Genomic DNA, 21,994 nt, shown 5'->3' on the forward strand with positions numbered 1-21,994 from the left:
GGGTTGATACATACTTGACACAACTACATGTTGTTATATCGGGTTGATACGAACCCGACACAACCATATGTTGTTGTACGTTGATTGCGTCTAATTTCGAAACCTTCTGATTTTTAAACCTCTGAATCTTTGATTGTGAAGTAAAATCGTTGCTTGAAGCCTTGACTTGCTTCAGAGTTTTGAGAAGAAAAAAAAAGAAGTAAGATTATGTTGATTGCGTCTCTCATGGCGATTGGAATTGACTGATGACGGATAAAACTTAAAAATAAGCAAACAAAAGATCAATAATACCATTGCTCTGAAATGATGTTTACTGTTATCAACGATTGGAGAATGCCTCATGCTTGCGTGCGTAATTAGTAAAGAAGAACCCAAACATTTTTTTATTTTCTCAAAATTTCTTTCCCGCTCCCTCTTTTCTTGCGTGCAGTCGACTGATAGAGTCAAAAGAGTAACCTAGTTTTCGTTTTTTGGGCCATTAAATGAATATATGCTACTAAAAATCTATAAAAAAAATTTGGCCCTATAATTTTTGTGCCATGTTTATGGGCACTTGATGAACATGCCATGGGGTAAGCTGGTTTGCCACGACCTCAGCAACAACAATAACTTAACAACTCTGCATCCATGCTTTTAATAACTTTGGAATTCTGACTTCCAACCAAATAACAAAAGAAAAAATTATATTGTTTTAATTGGTAGATGAATATCTGACTAAACTGGAAAATATAAAAGTATTAGGCATTTTTAAATTAATCCCTCAATAAATAGGTTATTAACGATGTTTATGATGTAAGAAAATCCGGATATTAATATATTGTTGAGGATGTTATCTACATATTAAAAAATAGCTGAGGGACTCTTTATGTAGTTCCTTCTAAGAACTGTATCTCGTCGATATGTGCGATTGATAAAAGGGGACGAGAAAGAGGGGACAACGAAAACGAAAAACCCTCCCTCCCTCCAAATTGTAAAATCGAATAATCACAAATCCAAGTAGACGCATTTGCTTGGTACTGTTTCCTTATAGTTGAGACATACAAACTTCAAGATCGGAGTTGGGTTTCTTATTGCTCGAATATAGAAGTACTTAATTGTAACCCTGGTTTTGAGTTTATATTTGCTTTGAAATGACGACGCATACTTGAGCAGCGACACTGAAGGAACGTAACCGAATGATTACTTCTCTTTAGGTATTTTATCTTTTTAACTGCTGGTTTTCATCTTTCGACTTGATTTATTTCTGGGTTTTTAGTTTCATGATATGGGTATACGATTGATTAGAAATTTCGTTGATTTGTTCTTGATTGAATTATGTGCATTGTATTACGGGTATATCATCACACGAGACATGGCTTTTGAGGTCTAAAATGTATTGTAATGGAGGAGATTGTTGATATCGATGACACATGTTCAGATTCTCGTGGTTACTCATCATCTGACATTACTCCTTGATTGCGAAGATAGTTAGCGCCAATTGCCACTAAAGAAACTCTCTTTTTTTTCACGCAATGTAGTCAAGTTTGTGTTCTTAGCAAATCTTGGAAACTGTGTTAATTGCAGAGCAGTTTTAGTTATGATCTAAAGAAGTTGCAGAATAACCTTCACCATTTTTTGTCTTGTGATGTACTTGTTGGGTTGTCATAGATGCCACAACTTTCCAATTTAATGTCAATTTAGATTGGTGTAACTCTCCTTGTACTATGTGTGCACCATTTTGGTGATGGAGGGAAATAAGCTAAAGTACACATGGTTAAGGAAGTTTGTTGTGTTTGTCACCTTTGTACATTGTCATGGAAGGCATCTGTAAAGTCACCAGATTCAATGAGGCACATGTCTCATCCTTTAAGGGGCATGACATGAGGTGCATGAGGGTGGGATTCATTGAAGTTAGCCACAAGTCTAACTTTTTCTGCCATTTTAATATATCAACAGTTGTTTTTCCCTAAATATTTCTATGTTGAATCACATCAGTGCTCATTAAGCATCTCAGAGATATCAATTCCAAGAATTTGATATTTGGGATAAACTATTAAGAAAGATATATGAAGATAGTGACTTAAAGTAAGAGTAATAGTTGATTAGGGTTCAAGTATTTAGGTTAAATATCTTTGGAGTTTAGTATATTAGGAATTGTGTAGCTGTCTTTTATACAATGATGTATAAATCAACTCAAATAAACTTATTGTCATATATATATATATATATATATATATATATATATATATATATAAAGTTTAATTTGTGAATCAAAACACATGTAATTGATAATCTTCGGTGTTTGTGTGTGATTCTGTCTTGCACCCCACATTAATGACATGATTTTTCATTTTCCTGTTTGACTTAGAAGAATCTGATGCATTATAATATCTTATTTATGTTTTTTTAATGGCTTTAGGGATTACTGCAGGTTATAAAATAATTGTACAATTTATACTATTGATGGCTGCTGATAAATGTGAAGAGGAAGAAGATCTTGGAAGTGCATCCAGTGACTCTTTCATCAATGATAGTGAGAATGATGAGCCCTCAACATCTGGTCAAGATGATGGGGTGCATCTTGAGGCAAGATATACTAAATTTCTACATGAAGAATAATCATTCTTAGATACATGCACAAACTCACATCAAATTATCAGTTACATGTGTTGTGATTGTTGTATTAAAGTTCTTTATTTTTGTCTCTTAGCAACCTCTTACCGATGAAGACATTGAAAGGCTAATTTCAGAGCTCTTGACAGTTGAGAGTAAGGTATTGATTGATATTTCAAAGATTTTAATTTCCATTGAATTGTTCATTTTCTTTTTCACATTTTGATGTTGTAATTTAGGCTGCAGAGGCCCAAGAAGCACTTGAAGATGAATCACTTGCAAAAGTGGAAGTTGAAGTAAGGGATGAGTTAGCACAATCTCTTGAGGGGGAAGAAGTTAGTGTTTATTACCCTTTTTTTTTGCTTATCTTTTTGATTATGTTACTTTTTTCATACTACTAACTATTGTTTCTTTTTTGTATAGCTTGAGAATGCTGTTGCAGATGAAATGTTAGCTCTGAGAGAAAAATGGGAAGATGAGCTTGATGACCTTGAAACAGAGAGTGCTCACTTGTTGGTCTGCTCTTTTCTCCAGTGTCAACTTTTTGATTCTTAGGCTATTTTTGGCAAACCAAAAAGTAGCTTACAAGCTTTTAAAAAAGCTACATAGACTAGCTTTTCAACGAGATATTCTCTCAAATATACTACCCTTTTATTAGTTATAAAAGACTCAATCTTCTACATGCCCTTTTATGTCATTTCACATATTTCAACTAGTTTATACCAAAAAGTAGTTTATAGGCTAGCTTTTTAAAAAGCTACTCAAACTAGCGTTTCAACGAGCTTGTTGAGCATTTTTAATATTCCCAAATGTACCCTTTATTAATTATAAAAAACTCAATTTTCTACATGCCCTTATATGTCATTTTACATATTTTGGCTAGCTTTTACCAAAAAGTAGTTTTGTAAGCTAGCTTTTTAAACAGCTACTGAGACTAGTGTTTCAACGAGAGCTTATTGAGCTTTTTTAATATTCTCCCAAATATACCCTTTATTAATTATAAAAAACTCAACCTTCTACATGCCCTTTTATGTCATTTTACATATTTCGGCTAGCTTATACCAAAACGTAGTTTTATAAGCCAACTATTTAAACAGCTACTCAGACTAGTGTTTTAACGAGCTTATTGAGCTTTTTTAATATTCTCCCAAATATACACTTTATTAATTATAAAAAACTCAGTTTTCTACATGCCCTTTTATGTCATTTTACATATTTCAGTTTCAGCTAGCTCATCAGCTAGTTTTACCGAACTTTATTTTTTATCAGCTAGCTTTTCAGCCAGTATGTCAAACATAGTATTATATAAAAAGTTTGTTTAATGTTGTGCTGATGATGCTTTATATTAATATTGTGTAGGAGCAACTTGATGGAGCAGGAATTGAACTTCCAAGCCTTTATAAGTGGATAGAAAGCCAAGCTCCAAATGGATGCTGTACAGAAGCATGGAAAAATAGGACTCATTGGGTTGGATCAAATGTTACAAATGATGCTACTGAATCAATTGCAGATGCTGAGAAGTATTTGCAAACTCATAGGCCTGTTAAAAGGTAACTTATTTTCACTAATCATATGATCTCTACAGGTTTTAAGGTTGATTTCTATGTTTGACAGACATCATGGTAAATTGTTGGAGGAAGGTGCAAGTGGGTTTCTTCAGAAACGCCTTGCTCCTGAAGATGATAAAGAATCTAATAAAGATGTAAATTGGTCATCTTTTAATGAATTGTGTTCTTCATCAAGTAAGAACACTTCATTTGGAAGCAAAAATTGGGCTTCTGTATACCTGGCAAGTACCCCACAACAAGCTGCAGAACTGGGACTTAACTTTCCTGGTGTAGATGAGGTAAAATAGTGTTCTTGTATTTTCATTTTCTGTTTTTTGTTGTTTTTCATCATCTTGATCTGTGTGTGTGTGTGTGTTTAGGTTGAGGAGATTGATGATATTGAAGGCAGTTTGGATGACCCCTTTGTTGCTGCTGCTGTAGTGACAGAGAGAGAACTGTATAAATCTGAAGATCATAAGAACATTAAAAAGGTATGTGAGGATTACAATTTACAAGACATTGTTGGTGCTATTAGTTATTTTCAACTCTGATATCTATATTTGATCATCTAAACTGTTAAGACTATGTTTAATGTGATTTATATAAACTTCATGGTTACCTAGAAATGGATGGACTATGATTTATATAAACAAAATTCATACTTTTTCACCACAAGTAAATCTCATATCTTCATTTTCCATTTGTGCATATTGATTCCATAATCCATTAAATAACTAAAGTATTTTCCAATTACATTTATTGATTCTATTAGCTAGTTATTCCTTCAACTAATCCAACTCCTGATCTCTCTCATTAGAACATAAATACTCCATTAGTCTATTTGGACTTTATGTGTCCAAATCAACATAAAGATAAGTTTCTATTAATTGTCACATACTTACTTTGCTAAAAGCTATTTCCATCGACAGGTTAAAGAAGAAGATGATGTAAATATTGATCGTAAGCTTCTATCACGTTTGAACAAAAAGAGACAAAAAAAGAAGTTAAAGCAGGTGTGTTTACTTTTAAAAAAAAGGGTTCAGCTTTTGCTCTTGTAATATTTATACAAATTTATGATATACTGAAACTTTAATTTTGAAAATAATCAGAAGGGTATCAAGGAAGCTGAGGAAGAAGATGATATCAGTAATGATATTGCAAATCACAGATTAAATGCCAATCACAAGACATCAAGTAATGGTGTTCATGCAGTGCTTTCAGGGTCAAAACGGTCATCTGACAGTGTTGAACAATCTGATAGCAAGAAGTGCAGAACTGATGTTGAACATGTTGCAGTGGATGGATCTACTTCTCCATGCAGTGAAAGTGAAACAAATGATCAAAGTGATCACAAAGGAAATGGAGATGCTAATTCTCCTTCAGGGAGTTCAGATGAGGAGTTCTGTTGTACAGCTTGTGATAAAGTTGCTAATGAAGTGCATACACATCCACTTTTGAAAGTGATTGTATGCAGAAACTGCAAATATCGATTAGATGAGAAAATGAAAGAAACGGTATGCATTTTTAGTTTTCAGCTTTCATATTACTTTTTGACACAATATGAAAATACACATTTATTTTTATTGATGCATTATGATAGACTTCCAAAATTGTTTGTCAAGGTGGAAATCTGTAACTTCATAGAATGTTTTGGAAGGAATAAAATGCAACTCCATTTCTCTGCATAAATGTTTGGTTTGTAAATCTGTCAAAAGGGTTTGCTTATTTATGTTTGGTTTGTAGAATTCTAGTGTTAAAAGGGTATTTTGGTATTTTTAACAAAGTGGAAATGCTTGGAATTGGATTCCGTGTGTTTCAGGATGGAATCTTGGAATCCATCAGTCAAAGGATTTTCTGAATTCCAACGGAATTCAATTCCCTACTCATTTGCAACCAATTCCTGGAATGGAATGGAATTGAATTCCAATTCCAGTAAGTGGGTTGACATTCTTTTCACTATTTTTCAACCACAAGTATGGCAACTACTCTGAAGATTTCTTTTTAACAGCCTCTATTGATTTACTTGTTTTAATTTTGTATATTCCTGATGACATTTAAAAGATAAATGTTTACTTTTTCTCTTTTCTCTTTTACTAAATTCAATTGATACACAGGATCCCGAATGTTCAGAGTGTTTCTGTGGATGGTGTGGAAAAAACGGGGATTTAGTAAGCTGCAAATCATGCAAAAACTTGTTTTGTACTTCATGTATAAAGAAGAATCTTGGAGAAGAATATTTACTAAAAGCACAAGAGTCCAGCTGGCAATGCTGTTGCTGCACCCCAAGTATCCTGCAGTCATTAACTTCACAGTTACAGAAAGCCTTTGAATCTAGAAGTGAATCATCATCTTCAAGTTCAGAAAGTGATTCAGATGACTCTGATGATTCAGATGACAATATCAAGGTTCCCCTTAGGTATTATCACTTTCTTTTTTCTTCTTTATCAACTTGAAAAGTACTGTAATAATATTATATACTTATCACAAGATACTAATATCATGTATTCTTGTGACATCAGCAAAAGGAGAAGGAAGAAGAAAATTCGAAGAATCCTTGATGATGCTGAATTAGGAGAAGATACTAAAAAGAAGATTGCAATCGAAAAGGTATACTATACTACATTCTTTTTATTGACTTTTTATTGTCAATAACTCAATATTGTGTGTGAAAGTTATTTATTTATTAATTTACTTCATTGTAGGAACGACAAGAACGTCTTAAATCACTGGAAGCTGAGCGTTTAAAGGCACTAAAATCCATGAAGACAAATTATACAAGTTTTAGGGCAACTGTATCTGATGGAACTACTGTTAAAGTGTTAGGTGATGCACAAACTGGCTATATTGTGAATGTTGTGAGGGAGGAAAATGAGGAGGCTGTGAGGTTGCCACCTAGCATCTCAATCAAATTGAAATCTCATCAGGTATACTATACATGCTTCTTTTTTGCTTAGGTAAAATTGTGTATCATTTAGGGAAAGTTACTGAGTATGACCTTTTGTTGCTTAATTTACCTTTTTCTCCCTGCAGGTTGCAGGCATCAGGTTTTTGTGGGAAAATATTATACAGTCAATCACAAAAGTGAGGTCAGGGGATAAGGGACTTGGTTGCATACTTGCACATACCATGGGGTTAGGTAAAACCCTACAGGTATTATGATAAAACCACTTTATATTGTTTAAAATGTTACACCTTAAAACTCAACCTGAAAGTTTTATAATAATAAAAAATCCTACTATCCATGTCTGAATGTGAAGATGTAGATTTCTATCAAGCAAACAAGAGTTACAAGTACAAATGATTATATGATATTGCTCACTCTTTTTTTTTTCAGTTGCCACCATTGATTATAATTAGCTTGCTTTTTCAGGTTATAGCTTTTCTGTATGCTGCTATGAGAAGTGTTGATATAGGATTAAAAGCTGCTATGATTGTTACACCTGTAAATGTTTTGCATAACTGGAGGCATGAGTTTACAAAATGGAGACCTACAGAGTTTAAGCCTATTCGTGTCTACATGCTTGAAGATGTCCCAAGGTTTTACTTTTACTGTTATACCCTTTCCTGTGTTTAATGCATTTTTGTAATAATTCTATTCATACTCTTACACTACTTTCTTTCGTCTCTGTTTATTATCAACATTATTCTTTTCGGGACACGTGAGGGAAATAAATACTTTGTGGAAAATTTATTCCCTTTTTACTAAATATGTGTTCAATGAGATTAAGGGGCTGTTTCTTTCTAACTTAATAAAAGCTTAATGGGTTAAGCACTTAATGTAGACAACTATACATTGTTGTCTCTTTTAAATTAATCTAGACATAAAGACTTAGTTGATTAAGTTCCACCCAACTTTCCTCATGTTATAATTGACGAATATTGTGAAAGTGGTTTGTTGGAATGTAAGGGTAAAATGGTCATTTAGTCTCATTCGGACGGGTTATTCAGTATATAAAAGAAACAAATATGTATACAACACTTTTGTCCATACTCCATACTCCATACAAACATCATCACTTTGTTCAACCACTTTACCTTATACAGGGCTTAATGAGGGAAAAAGAAACAATTCCTAGGTTTTATGAACACATATACTGAGTTTTGTGACCATGTCAATTGATTTTGTTTATGTTAAATTTATATTTGTAGGGATAGAAGACTTGAGTTGCTAATGAAGTGGAGAGCTAAAGGTGGTGTTTTCTTGATTGGTTATACTAATTTTCGTAATTTGTCTCTTGGAAAGCATGTCAAAGATCGCCACATGGCTAAGGAATTTTGTAGGACTCTTCAGGTAATCATTTGGGACTTCAAAATATTTTATATTTATTTATTTTATAGCTTGTTATTTAATAATAATGACAAAAAATATCATTCTCAGGATGGACCTGACATACTTGTGTGTGATGAGGCCCACATGATTAAGAACACAAGAGCTGATACAACTCAGGCCTTAAAGCAAGTGAAATGCCAGAGGCGAATAGCATTAACAGGGTCACCTCTTCAAAATAACCTCATGGAGTATTATTGTGTAAGTTCTTCTACTTCCATTGATTTTTTAGTATAACAATATCCTATTACAAAATAAATCTTTGATCAATGCTCACAAAGGGCTTCAAAGACCTTATGATCATTGTACTTTGTATTCAATACAGATGGTTGATTTTGTGAGGGAAGGATTTCTTGGCAGCAGTCAAGAGTTTAGAAATCGGTTAGCCTTCCTAACTTTATAATATATATATAATTATATATACAGAGAGAGAGAGATATAAGTGTTGTATGTTGACTTTGGTCAATGTGTGTTTTTGTAGCTTCCAAAACCCTATTGAGAATGGGCAACACACAAATTCAACAACAGATGATGTAAAAATCATGAACCAGAGATCTCACATTCTGTATGAACAACTAAAGGGATTTGTCCAAAGAATGGATATGAATGTTGTGAAGAAGGATTTACCTCCAAAAACTGTTTTTGTAATTGCTGTGAAGCTTTCTCCTATGCAAAGGGTACTTTACAAAAAATTCCTTGATGTTCATGGACTCACAGAAGAGAAGGCTTCTCAAGAAAAAACCAGGAAGAGTTTTTTCGCCAGTTATCAGGCATTGGCTCAGGTATATTCTTTTTAACTTAATGGACTTAAAAGCAACATGACTTAATCTATTAAGTTATTGTAATACGGGTTCCACTTGCTAGATATGGAATCATCCTGGAATATTACAACTAATGAAAGATAGAAACTTTGGGAAACGTGAAAATGTTGTTGAAAATTTTCTTGAAGACAGTTCCAGTGATGAGAATTTGGATTATACCATGGCCAATGGAGGTAAAGTTTCATTTTCTTTTCCTTTTTTTTTTTTTTTTGCAAATTATATATTCACACTTTTCTTTCAGATAAAATAAGGAACAGAAAAGACCAATCAACTAGAAAGAAAGTCGGTGGCTTTTTCAAGGAGGTATGTAAATAATGTTTCAAGTTTTTGTTATTTGTACTTTTTAGTTGATCATGTGATTTTTTAGTACTGATTTTTCTTTTTTAAAAAAAAATATATTTGCAGAATTGGTGGGGTGATCTTCTACAGGAGAATGGCTATGATGCTGAAAACAGTGGTAAAATTGTTTTACTGCTTGATATTTTAACCTTGTGTTCTGATGCTGGAGATAAGGCACTGGTTTTCAGTCAAAGTTTAGCCACTCTTGATATGATTGAAAGACATCTGTCCAAATTACCCCGCAAAGGGAAAAGCCGAAAATGTTGGAAACAGGGAAAAGATTGGTACAGGTGCGTGATTACATACTAAAATTACTTATATACCCTTCTAAATCTAAACTATCTCCTGCACCAGGTTTAGTATAGCTTATTCATTCCCTAAACTCTAAACCTAAAGCTTAATGTTTTTTTTTTCCTTGTATAAAGTACATCTTATTTTGGGTTGACTTATTTTTATACAAACAGGCTAGATGGAAGAACTGAAGGATCAGAGAGACAAAAACTGGTTGAGAAGTTCAATGATCCTTCAAATAAGAGGGTCAAATGCACTTTAATATCAACCAGAGCTGGATCTCTTGGTATTAATCTGTATGCTGCTAATCGTGTTATTATTGTTGATGGATCTTGGAACCCAACGTATGATCTTCAGGCTATTTATCGAGCTTGGAGGTATATCATGATTATAAATTTTTAACAACATTAATTGATTAATTAATCAGTTTTATATAAAATAAATTCAACTCCCTTTTGTAATTGCAGATATGGACAAACAAAGCCTGTGTTTGCATACCGTCTAATGGCACATGGGACCATGGAAGAAAAAATTTATAAACGTCAGGTAATAATCACATTTGTGAATAATGGACAAAAGACGTAAATGCCCTTGTTGTCATTTGGCATCATGCATTGGACTGAGACCGAGACTCATGTTCAGTTGAACAAAATTTGCATTATTTTGTCCCATCCAGAAAGGTGGGACAGAGACTTGTTCTCCATCTCTCTCGTCTGTGGAAAAAGACGAAAACGCCCTTCTCATCCTCATCATCAAAAATAGCACTAGAAAGCTTTCTAGTGCTATTTTACACGATGAGGATGAGAAGGGCGTTTTCGTCTTTTTCCACAGACGAGAGAGATGGAGAACAAGTCTCTGTCCCACCTTTCTGGATGGGACAAAATAATGCAAATTTTGTTCAACTGAACATGAGTCTCGGTCTCAGTCCAATGCACGATGCCAAATGACAACAAGGGCATTGACGTCTTTTGTCCATTATCGACATGGGTTGAATACACATGCAACGTGTTTGTAGTGAATATAAAATTATAATTTATAATGAATTGAACAAATAAATAGGTTACAAAGGAGAGTCTTTCAGCAAGAGTGGTTGATAGACAACAAGTACATAGAACAATATCTAAAGAAGAGATGTTGCATCTGTTTGCCTTTGGTGATGATGAAAGCCTAAATACATCATATAATAAAGTCGACCAACTCGGTGGCAATGCTGCTACACAATTCAATCCTCTTCTTCATGCAACTGTTTCTTCCGACAAGTTCATGGAAGTATTACTCAGTAAACATCACCCCAAGTAATATATAATTCACTATCTTTTCCTCTTTATAAAAAGAAAAACTTAAATTTCTCCTAACATACCAATTTCATTCAGATGGATTGCAAATTATCACGAACATGAAAGTCTTCTCCAAGAAAACGAAGATGAAAAACTATCAAAAGAAGAACAAGACATGGCATGGGAAGTATACAGAAGAACCCTAGAATGGGAAGAAGTGCAAAGAAACCCGGTTGAAGGGCCCACACCCGTTTTCAAACCAACCATCAACGAGGTTGAACCCGAACCTGAGCCCGAACCGGAACCGGAACCGGAACCCAAAACCAAGAAGCCACCTCGGTGCACCCGGGTGTGTTCAAGGGACCGGTTTGTGTTAAGAAAATGCACAAACTTGGCCCATATGTTAACTTTAAGGAGCCAAGGTGTGAAACAAGGGTGCACCACTATTTGTGGTGAATGTGGGCAGGAAATTAGTTGGAGTGGTGTTAAATAGTGGGTGAAAAAGAGTAGGCATATTTTTGAGTAATTATCAAAGAAAAGAAAAGCTCCAATTTTTATGATTATACATTGGACATGAAGTTGATTGGAGTTTTAAAGATGGTGTAAAAGTTTTCTTGGTATATGTGGTTATGGGATTTTAGCCCCATTTTGTGGTGACTCTTGACTTTTAGTTATCGATTTGTAGAATGTGGAAGGGTTGGTCTTATAGTTGCATTATTTTTGGAGAGTTTGGTATAAAAGATGAATAATTTTTTTTTTTTATATGGCTCGATGCTTCTACAATTGATATTGAAAGTTGATTAAATATGAACCCTTGATTGTTGTGTTTTCTATTTTACTTTTGTTAGCGCATCCTTCAAAGCACATTTATGACCAAAGACGGTTTACTTGTAGCATGCATAGATAGGTACATATAATAACAAGTAATAAATAGTTTATATCATCATAGGGATGAGATTTAAAATTGAAAAATCAAAACCATTAGAACCAGAATATGAAGAACTGGTTTGAGTTTCAGGTTTAAAGAATGATTTTTTATCTAGGTTCCGGGTAATCAGGGTTTCAGATCCTTCGAGTCTAGGTAAACCAGGTTTAAGAAATGGAATCGGTGTTTGGAATTGGTTTTAAGGGTTTTTGCGAAAAGTTTAAAACGTACGTATTTCATTCATTTGAAGTCGGATTGACATCTGTTATTTTTCAGTGTTTATAGTTTGTACAATATTTTAGATTATAATTTTTTCATTTTTGGTTTATTGACTTATAGTCCTTCAAAATTAGGATATCAAAGCTGAGAATTTTAAAAGATGCATATCTAATTTGTTTGAAATTAGATTATAACATATTTTGTGCTTTACTTTTAGAGCAATTTGGGATCGATGTCGTATTATTAAGTTTTTAATGTTCGGATATGTTTTTCTGCAATTAACCTTTCGTAGCAGTTTTTAATATTTTGTGGTTGTTTTTTCTGCATCTAAAAGGTGTGGTTTAAAAAAACAAAAACACTTAGGTGTTGTTTGTTTTTCATCTGCAGATCTTGATCTTTTCTATCTGCGCCGCGCAGAACAAACGCAAACATTAGCCATCACAGACTGTTTGTTTTTTTAAGGACTGCAGACCTAAAAATGTCTACGTGCCCTTTTCTTGGCACAGATGTGGATCAGAATCTTCTAACATTTTCAGACATCTTCTAACGTAAAAACACATATATCTTTATTTATTATTATTATTATTTTTTAAATTTAAATTTATGCAAGCTTTACCAATGATGAACAATTTGAAAAAAAGTTGCAATCTTTAAAAAAAAAGTTCGACAACACAAACATGATATTTTTTGACAAATTTATCAATAAAGATTTCTTACAATAATGATTGTTGAAGTTATTTATATAAATATGAAAAAAATCATAATATATTATATTTTTTATGTCAAATTTTATAAAACATTATTTAATGCAATATCATCAATTTCTTGGGAAAATAATTATGATTCCTTTTTAATTGATGTAATTGAAAAAAAATCAAAGTTTATTTACATCCATTTATGTATAAAATTATTCTTAATTACAATGTTTATGTATAACTTTGTGACCAAAATTGTTGGTTTTTATCGAATATATACGTTAATTCATATCATTTTTATTTTTACTTTTTATACAATAATACATAAGAGTTGATCTAGATTTGTTAATTACTTATAATAAAGTTATAAAAATATTAAAAAATCATTTTGAAGTTTAAAAAAATAAGTTTATTTAGATTTTAGTGTTTTTTAGTTGCCTGCAGTTGTTAAAAAAACAAACAGTTGGAGCTGGAGGATGGAACCCTAATTTATGGGGTTTTGCACCCTATTTAAAGGATCATTGGCCTCCCCAGCCTCCCCTTCATAGCCCCCTTGATATTCCAAAACCCTAATTTGTGTGTGTATGCTACATTGGTGTGTTTAAAGCTTTGAAGAAGGATTTTGGTGTGAAAGCTTGGGGAAACAAGTGATTAGAAGCAAGGAACTCGGGGGAATAAGAGATCTACTTTAGTGGGCACCATTTTGAAGGTATTAAGCTGTTATCTTGACCTCATTCCATTCTAGACCTCCTTTGGGTGGATTTTAGGGCTTTTCTAGCATGTTAGGAAGCCTTTCTTGTGTTTGAGGTAAGATCTGAAGTTGCAACTTCATATCTGAACTCCCTTGGGTCTTTAAGTCCATAAAGCTTCCAACTTTTTCATGAACGAGACTCCCCTAAGGTGTAAAACTCCATTGCAAGCTTGGTTTTGTCATTTAGAGTTTCTAGAGCCATGAATGCACGTAAAGTTTGTAACGTTACGTGATAACCATGCCTTGGGTTTTTGGATCTGCAATATGGAGCCTTTTCATGGCTTAAAAAAGCATTTGTATGGATGAAGGACTGAAGGGACTCGACGAGTTGCATGGTCACCTTGGTGAGTCCGATGGCGATTTCCGTGGGCTTGGCGAGTTAGATGAGTGACTTGGAGAGTCGAATAGGGTTTTCCCAACCTTTGAACATATATGAACTTGGCGAGTTGCAAGGGAAACTCGACGAGTCGGCCAAGAAGTTTATGGACAAAAACCTTAGGAACTCGACGAGTCACTCTAGTGACTCGACGAGTTATGCTGGGAACTTGGCGAGTAGCTGAGGGTACTCGACGAGTTGAGGTCAACATGGACTGTTGACCTTGACTTTGACCAAGGGTTGACCAGTTGACATCTGGCGAAATTATGGGAGATTGGAAAGTAACAACATGGTTCTGTGGTGATTATAGGTTGTGGAGTTTGTGTTGGCGATATGAGAATTTGAGCTTATACTTCGTGTCGACAGTTGCGAGGTGCGTTATCCTCACTATACCAATAGGGTCTAAGGCTCCAAGGCCGGCCCTTTATGGATTGTATATAGTTATGGCATGATATGTTATTTGGTTGCATTCTGGTAGATAGGATGGGTTATCTTTCTGCTTAGTGACTTGGTTAGGTCGATGTCCTGGTTACAGGATGGTACTATATGATATGCTAGTATGATCTGTTAGATCGGTATCCTAGAGGGTAGGATAATATTATGTGGTATGTGGTACGACGTGTTAGATCGGTATCCTGGTAGATAGGATGGTATTATGTGCTATGTGGTATGATCCGTTAGATCAGTTGTTGTCTATCGAATGTCATGTGATTATCTAGTTATATGTGCACATGTGCGTTTGGTGGTTGAGGCTTATCTGTTTTGTGTGAAAGCCAATAGATCTGGGCATTTCAACCTGTTGGTTGTGGGCCGTGAGTATTCCATCCCGAGGATGATTGGACTCATAGTATGTGGGCATTCCAACTTGTTGGTTGTGGGCCTGGGGTATTCCATCATGAGGATGATTAGACTCATAGTATGTTGGCATTCCATCCCAATAGTCGAGGGCCTAGGGTATTCCAACCTGATGGTTGACTGAACCCATAGTATGTTGTTCATGATTATATGTGTATTATTGTGGGTATGAGTATTTCGGGTGAACTCACCAGGCTTTCGGGCTTACAGTTTCAGTTTCTTGTTTCAGGAACTTCTGGAGATCGAGGGAAGGCGAAGGCATGATCGCACTGCTCCTCCTGCTGCTTTTTTTTTTTTTAATTTTTTTTTTTTTTTTTTTTTTTTTTTTTTTTTAATTTTTTTTTTATGATTAATACCGAGATACTCTGATATTTTTTATTTTGAAAACAAACTATATAATGTTAAATGGTCTTACATGTTTTGAAAAAGTTTAAATATGACATGATTTTTATGGGTGTTACACATGGCTTATGACGTGTAATTATATATATATATATATATATATATATATATATATATATATATATATATATATATATATATATATATATATATATATATATATATAGAAACGACTTGTAAGACCAATGAAGTTCTGAAACCATTCAAAAAACCCGAATCATGTTTTGTCTGTTAAAAAAAACCCAACGAACATAACCTGTCTAAAAAAATCCAACGAACTTACACTTTTGTTCAATTCTCATTAGAGGCAACCAAATTCATTAGGTATACAATTAGTTGGCAAATGACATGGAATTATATTTAATGACATGGAATAAACAGATTAGAGTTGCCATTTATATATCGATTTAGGGTTTGGAGAATAAAAAAAAATGAACGATGTCTGTGTTTGATCTCTTGTAATGGCTACTTCTTCTTCTTACTCACAATCATTGATGTCCAACTCAAGTTCAAGTTATCTGATGATGCAAATCTTTGTAGATGTGGACCCCCATCTCGTATTTGGACATCTAGAACGGAGGATCATCCAGAGAAAAAGTTCAAAGCTTGTTCAAACAGATTGGTAAGTGTAATTGAAAGCTTTATCATGTCAATTTTCTATCTATTTGGTTGATTATCTTAATAAGTTCTTGTTTTTGAAGGAACCAAACAAATAGATAGAAGACGGACATGATAAAGCTGTCAGTTACACTTACCCATCTGTTCAAACAAGCCCCAAACTTATTCTCTGTATGATCCTCCGTTCTAGATGTCCAAATCCAAGAAGGGTGTACACATCCACAAGAGCTTGCATGATCAAATATCTTCTTTATAGATCTTGAGTTTGACATCAACAATTGAGAGGAAGAATAAGTAGCCATTACAAGAGATCGAACACAAACGCCGTTCGTTTTCCTTTTCTCCAAGCCCTAAATCAATATAAAGGGCAATTTTAATATGTTTATTCCTTGTTATTAAATATAATGTCATGTAATTTACCAACTAATTGTATACCCAACGAATCTCGTTGGGTTTTTTAGACAAAATGTTAAATTCGTTGGAATTTTTTAAATAGACAAAACATGATTGGGGTTTTTAAAACTGTTTCGAAACTTCGTCTGTCTTAGAAGTCATTTTCTCGATATTTAATTCCACGTCATAAGCTGTCATTCGTGGATTTTCATTAGTTGGTTGACCGTAATGAGATTTGAATAGAAGTGTAAGTTAGTTCGGCTTTTCTAGACAAAATGTTAAGTTCGTTGTGTTTTTTTTGAACATAAAAAACATAATTGAGATTTTTGAACGGTTTGGAAACTTCGTTGGACTTATAAGTTATATCCCCTTTTTAATTTTTCTTGTATAATTATTGATAATACATAAAAACAAACCAAAATCACATCCATTTTAAAGTTCAAATACAAATATAAATATCGAAGAACATGAAGAGCACCTTTATAACGGTTCGTGATAAACAGGCTACTGCGATACTTTATGTTACTGAAAATCATGTTTGGTCCGTGGCGCAATGTAGATCAAACTCATTTTGGGTGTCTGAGTTTGTTGTTTGTTCTCGAGACAGATGTATATATGGATGAAACTTTTGTTCTAAATCAAAGGATTTCCAGACCTTCCAATAAAGATATGCTCTGGAAGATTATTTATACATGTACCCATTAAATGTTACGCTTTTAAACATTTCAAGTCTCAAAGACTCTTGGGCATTCTTAAGTTGAACACGATTGGAAAGGTTGAGATTTTGAGATGTGCCAAGTCTCCTAGTTTCTCGGGCAATTTCTTAAGTTGAAAACAGTAGGAAACATCAAGCTCCCTGAGATGTTTCAACTCATAGATGCTAGTCGGAAGGTCTCTTATATGGGAAAATGGTAGACGTAGTTCCTCCAATGATTCTAATAGGCCAAGATCCTGAGGTAACTTAGTAAGAGCTTTACAATATAAAAGACGTAGAGTTTTCAGATGTTTTAACATACAAATGCTGTTTGGGAGATGTTTGACACGTGTACCCCCTAAATCAAGCGATTCTAAACTTTGTAAACCGCCAAGATACTCGGGCAATTCCTCTATCGCACAATTATGAAGGTAAAGATGTTTTAGATGTCGTAAACTACATATGCTTTGTGGCAGACTCTTGAGCCTTTTGCACTCATTAAGATCTAAAGAAGCAAGATTTTGAAGATTTCCAATTGATGAGGGTAGTTCTTGGAAATTGTTCCTTGAAAGGCTAAGCTCCAGAAAACTATAGTTGACATCTTGCGGAAGTATATCTAGGAACTCATTCAGATATAAATAACTTAGACCAAGAACCTGAAGTGATTCCAGTTGTTTGATAAATGAAAATTTTAATTCCCTGCAATAATTTAACTTTAAGTTTACAAGCCTTCTAAGGCATCCAGTGGGCAGGTGAAGTTCTACCAAATTATAGCATCCATCGAGATTTAATGTCTCAAGATTCGGAAGTAAGCCAAAATCAAGGGTCATCAAACGTGAATAACTCAAGTCAAGGAACCTGAGGTTTTTAAGAACCTATCATAAGCAAGAAAGGAAAAATAGGAAATTTCAGTAAATACCAAATCAATAGATGTATGGCAGTAAGACTAATCATGCAAAAGAACTAATCAACCATTGTACCTTTCTTTCTCCTTCTTCCCATAGTGTTTTAATTCTGCTAAAAGGCATTTCAAGTGCAACCAGATTATTTTCTTGAAATGTTTTAGGCAAACACCAATGAGGGTAACGTACCCAACTTAGAAGTCGTAACGTATTTGGGAAAGTTTGGCCAAATTCGTAATCATCTTGGAAGTCAGAAAGCAAGTGAAGAAATCTAAGTTTCTTTATGTTTCCAAAACCTTTTGTAAGAATTGTAGAGCGGTGTTTCTCCTCACCTTCCCATGCAAATGTGTTCGTTGCTATAGCTCTGGTGGCTTCGGTCACCTGTAATTCAAGAAAAGTGGCCATGAAACATCGGTCAAAAGTCAAAAGTAATGAAACCATGCATGTTAGTTTTCTCCACCTTATAAATAAACATAAAACATCATCCTTACCAATTCACTACCCAATACCTCTTCAATCTCGCCCCGAATCCACAGTCGGCTATGTGTGATAGGCTCATCAGGGTCACAACAACGAACAATGTTCCGGCCCATTTCCTCTAGATGATCATGCATGCCTAACTTCTGATCAAGAGAAATACTTATAAGAGATTTTTGCTCAAGAACTCTTAATCCATTCACAGCATGAAATCCACAGCTTTCAAGTGCTCGAATTGCACGTTCTTTCCGCCATCCTTTTAGAAAGCATGCAATATTCAAGAACATCTCCTTGTAATCTTCCTCCAAGCATGTATAGCTTAACTCCAATTTTTCCATGGTTTCTTTCAATGGAATTTTTGTTAGTCTTTTTAGTGCATCTTCCCAAACGGGCACATTTTGCCCACAAAGAGATGAACCCAAAACTTTGATTGTTAAGGGAAGACCATTAGCATAATGGACAACTTTGAGTGATAGCTCTTTGTATGTTTGGATTGGAATATCTCTACCAAATGCGTACCTACTGAAGAGGCACATTGCTTCCTCTTGTGATAACAAACTGATATCATGAATAGACTTCACTCGGCCAGCTACGAGCACTTGCTCTTCTCTTGTTGTAATAATAATTCTACTTCCCGGTTTAAACCAATTAAGCCCACCAGCTAATGCGTCTAGTTGGTCTAAATGATTCACGTAATCAAGAACAAGAAGAACCTTTTTTCGACACAACGTATTTCTCATTATGCTTTTCCCTTCATGAATACTTCCTATGTTGAGACTTCTGTCATTTAAGACATTGGAAAGTACTTGTTTTTGCAACGATGGCAATCCGGACATTGATGCTTTTGAAACTTCCCTGACGTTTTCAAGAAAGCTTTTAACTTCAAAGGAAAAACATATTTTGTTGAAAACAGTTCTGGCCAAAGTTGTCTTTCCACCGCCTCCCATTCCCTTGATGCCTATCATGCGGACATCTTCAACACCCATTTCCAAAGATGAAAGAATATGCTTCACCCGGATCTCCATGCCTACTAATTTTTCATCGACTTCAAAATTAATGAAACGTAATTCGAGAGAAATCTTTTCAACAATTTTATTGATGACTTTAGCTTCATGCCTGCAGAATTATAACATAAAGGATAATCAATTAGCTTTCCTAATATCCCATATGAACAATTTGTTAAGGGCTATAACATACAAACATATGCATATTCTTCATCTTTGACTAGTGTCAAATTTGACTTTGAATTTTTCAATGCAAGAAGAGATGCGATAGATGACCCTTTTGCACATGGACAAAACAAACCAAACCAAAAAAAAAAAAGCTGATTAAAGAATTACCCATCAGAAGTGTTCCTCAAATTCCACCCAGCAAGATTTGCTGCTTCTTCCAGAGCCTCTCTCCACTTCGCCGCCTCTCCGCTGTTTTTATGTCTGGCAAAAGCTTCTCCAACTGGGCCAAGTTGTTTGCGAATTTCAGAGGGATCCACATTGTAGAACACAGGGTAAGCAATCTGCTCTGTTGCCTTCTGGCATTCCATAATCTTAACAAGCTCATCCAAACACCAAGACGACGATGCATAGTTCTTGGAGAATACAACGATGTAGAATTTTGACTCTTCAATGGATTTCAAGAGCTCATCGTTGATCCTTTTTCCTTTCTCGAGCCTTTCATCATCCTTGAAAATGTGAATTCCTTGCCGCTCAAAAGCCTCATAAAGATGATCAACAAAATTCTTATGGGTGTCTTCACCTTTAAAGCTCAAGAAGACATCATACATGTAGCTCTTCTGAGTGGATGATGATGAAGAAGACGCCATCCAAGTATGCTTAACAGAGCCTATTTGATCAAATCGTTGCTGATAAAGACCTTAATAAAATATTAACTACTAACAATTAAATGAATTAATAATCAGCAATTAGCATATCCCAATTAAGAAAATCTAACAAAAACCGCCTTACTACTAACAGATAATAATTGTTATTTATTATGAAGAATTTTGAACACGAAGAGTTGCATATTTGTACCTAAAGAGATACCGAGAGCAGCAGACAAAGAGATCGGGTGCAGCTGAGAAAGAGAAACCTTTAACGGAGCGGTTGGCAGCAGCTAGCGGTGGGCTTAAGAAAGATAGTCCGTGAGCAGCCGAGAAAGGTATACCGAGCCTAGTGTCACGGACCAAGTTTTTGGAAAATTCTACAATCGTCTAGAGAACTCTGGAACGATCAAGTATACTCGAGAAATCTCCGGAGAAATCAAGAATGCTCTACGAGACCCTGGAAGGTGCTAGAATATTATAGATGTCCATGGAATTAAGGAGAACGATCCGGAATAAATGATGAAGGCACTAGAAGAAATTAGAACGACCTAGAAGACTTTGGAAGGATCTAGAACACGCTAGATCATACAAGAACAATTTGGATAATGTCGGGAAGACTTAGATATTTCTAGAGCATCGTATACAAGTTTACAATATTCTAGAGTCTTGTAAAATCCATGTATATAATAGGAAGAGTCTAGATTCGTCATGAATGATCGGGACCTAGAAACTTCCATTTGAGGAGGTGTAAGGTTCCTATAAATAGCGGGGAGGACTCATTTGTTAAAACCATCAAGAAGTTGCCTTGTAAAGAAGTTAAGTTATATAATAGAAGCTTTATTGAAGTGTCCCTTGTCGTAACTCTTACTTCCTAAGTTCGTTAGTACATCTAGATCATCGAAGTTAGCCTGACTTAGTCGGAGAAAATACTAAGTGGCACACGGTGATTGAAGCATCCCGTGACACGTGGTATCAGAGCCGGAGTTTGTACAAGAAAGAGATCATGACTACGGAAGCAGGAATTAGTGAAGTCGCAAGCGTGCCCCCTGTCGTCGAGGAGAAAGGAAGAAAGTCCAGGAAGAGGGACCAATCGATAGATGCCTTGGCAAGCCTAGAGAACAAGCTTACAAGGACAGAGATTAACGTCAGTGAGATCCTTGAATGGAAGGATACCGTCGATCAGTTCGTTGCCAAGATAAGTGACACGAGCGATGGATTGAAGGAGACCATCGGTGTCATCAAGGAAGAAGTCCTTGGACTTATTAACACTCTGCGGAGCGAGTTCCGTGAGAAGGTAGATGTAGGGTTGAGCAAAAGAACCGAACCGGCCGGAACCGGCCCGAACCGGGGAACCGGCTTCGGCAAAAATGAAGAACCGAACCGGCCCGGCGGTTCCACCGGTTCCGGTTATACCGGTTCCGGGTCCGGTTTTTGCCGGTTTTTCGAGTATGGAACCGGCTAAATTTTGATGTACCCAACGACTAAATTACTTTGCGTTTTATTGGTTTTTCGGGTCCGATTTTTGCCAGTTTTTCGAGTAATTCCAACGACTAATTTACTTTGCGTTTTATTGGTTTTTTATGAAGAAGTGGATGTTTAAATACTAGTAAATAATCAACATTTTAATAATAAACATTTTAATAAACAATTGAACATTGAAGCAAATTAAACATG

At 34.9% G+C, this 21,994-nt stretch overlaps 2 protein-coding genes across 2 annotated transcripts; one reads left to right on the forward strand and one right to left on the reverse strand.

Annotated features, from left to right (window-relative positions):
- The first annotated feature begins 902 nt into the window (after nt 1-902).
- Nucleotides 903-11,956, forward strand: ATRX (P-loop containing nucleoside triphosphate hydrolases superfamily protein). Its single transcript, XM_078979210.1, has 26 exons — nt 903-1,193; nt 2,411-2,565; nt 2,690-2,752; nt 2,832-2,927; nt 3,016-3,108; nt 3,952-4,142; nt 4,207-4,438; nt 4,520-4,630; nt 5,069-5,152; nt 5,249-5,653; nt 6,254-6,555; nt 6,659-6,746; nt 6,842-7,063; nt 7,170-7,289; nt 7,510-7,676; nt 8,289-8,430; nt 8,518-8,667; nt 8,792-8,847; nt 8,948-9,248; nt 9,331-9,460; nt 9,529-9,590; nt 9,693-9,916; nt 10,091-10,294; nt 10,385-10,463; nt 10,977-11,212; nt 11,291-11,956. Exons 2-26 carry the CDS (start codon nt 2,443-2,445, stop codon nt 11,685-11,687), a joined length of 4,278 nt encoding a protein of 1,425 aa, XP_078835336.1. The 5' UTR covers nt 903-1,193; nt 2,411-2,442; the 3' UTR covers nt 11,688-11,956.
- Nucleotides 11,957-17,160: 5,204 nt separating this feature from the next.
- On the reverse strand, nt 17,161-20,320 carry LOC145029604 (TMV resistance protein N-like). Its single transcript, XM_078978100.1, has 4 exons — nt 19,842-20,320; nt 18,516-19,617; nt 18,103-18,405; nt 17,161-17,997 (listed from the first exon to the last, which is right to left on the reverse strand). Exons 1-4 carry the CDS (start codon nt 20,318-20,320, stop codon nt 17,161-17,163), a joined length of 2,721 nt encoding a protein of 906 aa, XP_078834226.1.
- Nucleotides 20,321-21,994: the final 1,674 nt, after the last annotated feature.

This window comes from Lactuca saligna, chromosome 2, assembly GCF_052625555.1.
Source record: "Lactuca saligna cultivar CGN05327 chromosome 2, ASM5262555v1, whole genome shotgun sequence".
NCBI lineage: Eukaryota > Viridiplantae > Streptophyta > Magnoliopsida > Asterales > Asteraceae > Lactuca > Lactuca saligna.

Excerpts from the sequence above, each read along its gene's own strand:
- LOC145029604 (XM_078978100.1), bottom strand. The coding sequence starts at position 20,320 with ATGGCGTCTTCTTCATCATCATCCACTCAGAAGAGCTACATGTATGAT. Across the intron at positions 19,618-19,841 it reads TTGAGGAACACTTCTGATGG|GCATGAAGCTAAAGTCATCA; the intron begins GTAATTCTTTAA and ends ATAATTCTGCAG. Across the intron at positions 18,406-18,515 it reads AGGTATTGGGTAGTGAATTG|GTGACCGAAGCCACCAGAGC; the intron begins GTAAGGATGATG and ends CTTGAATTACAG.
- ATRX (XM_078979210.1), top strand. The coding sequence starts at position 2,443 with ATGGCTGCTGATAAATGTGAAGAGGAAGAAGATCTTGGAAGTGCATCC. Across the intron at positions 9,249-9,330 it reads GTTATCAGGCATTGGCTCAG|ATATGGAATCATCCTGGAAT; the intron begins GTATATTCTTTT and ends TCCACTTGCTAG. Across the intron at positions 9,917-10,090 it reads CAGGGAAAAGATTGGTACAG|GCTAGATGGAAGAACTGAAG; the intron begins GTGCGTGATTAC and ends TTATACAAACAG.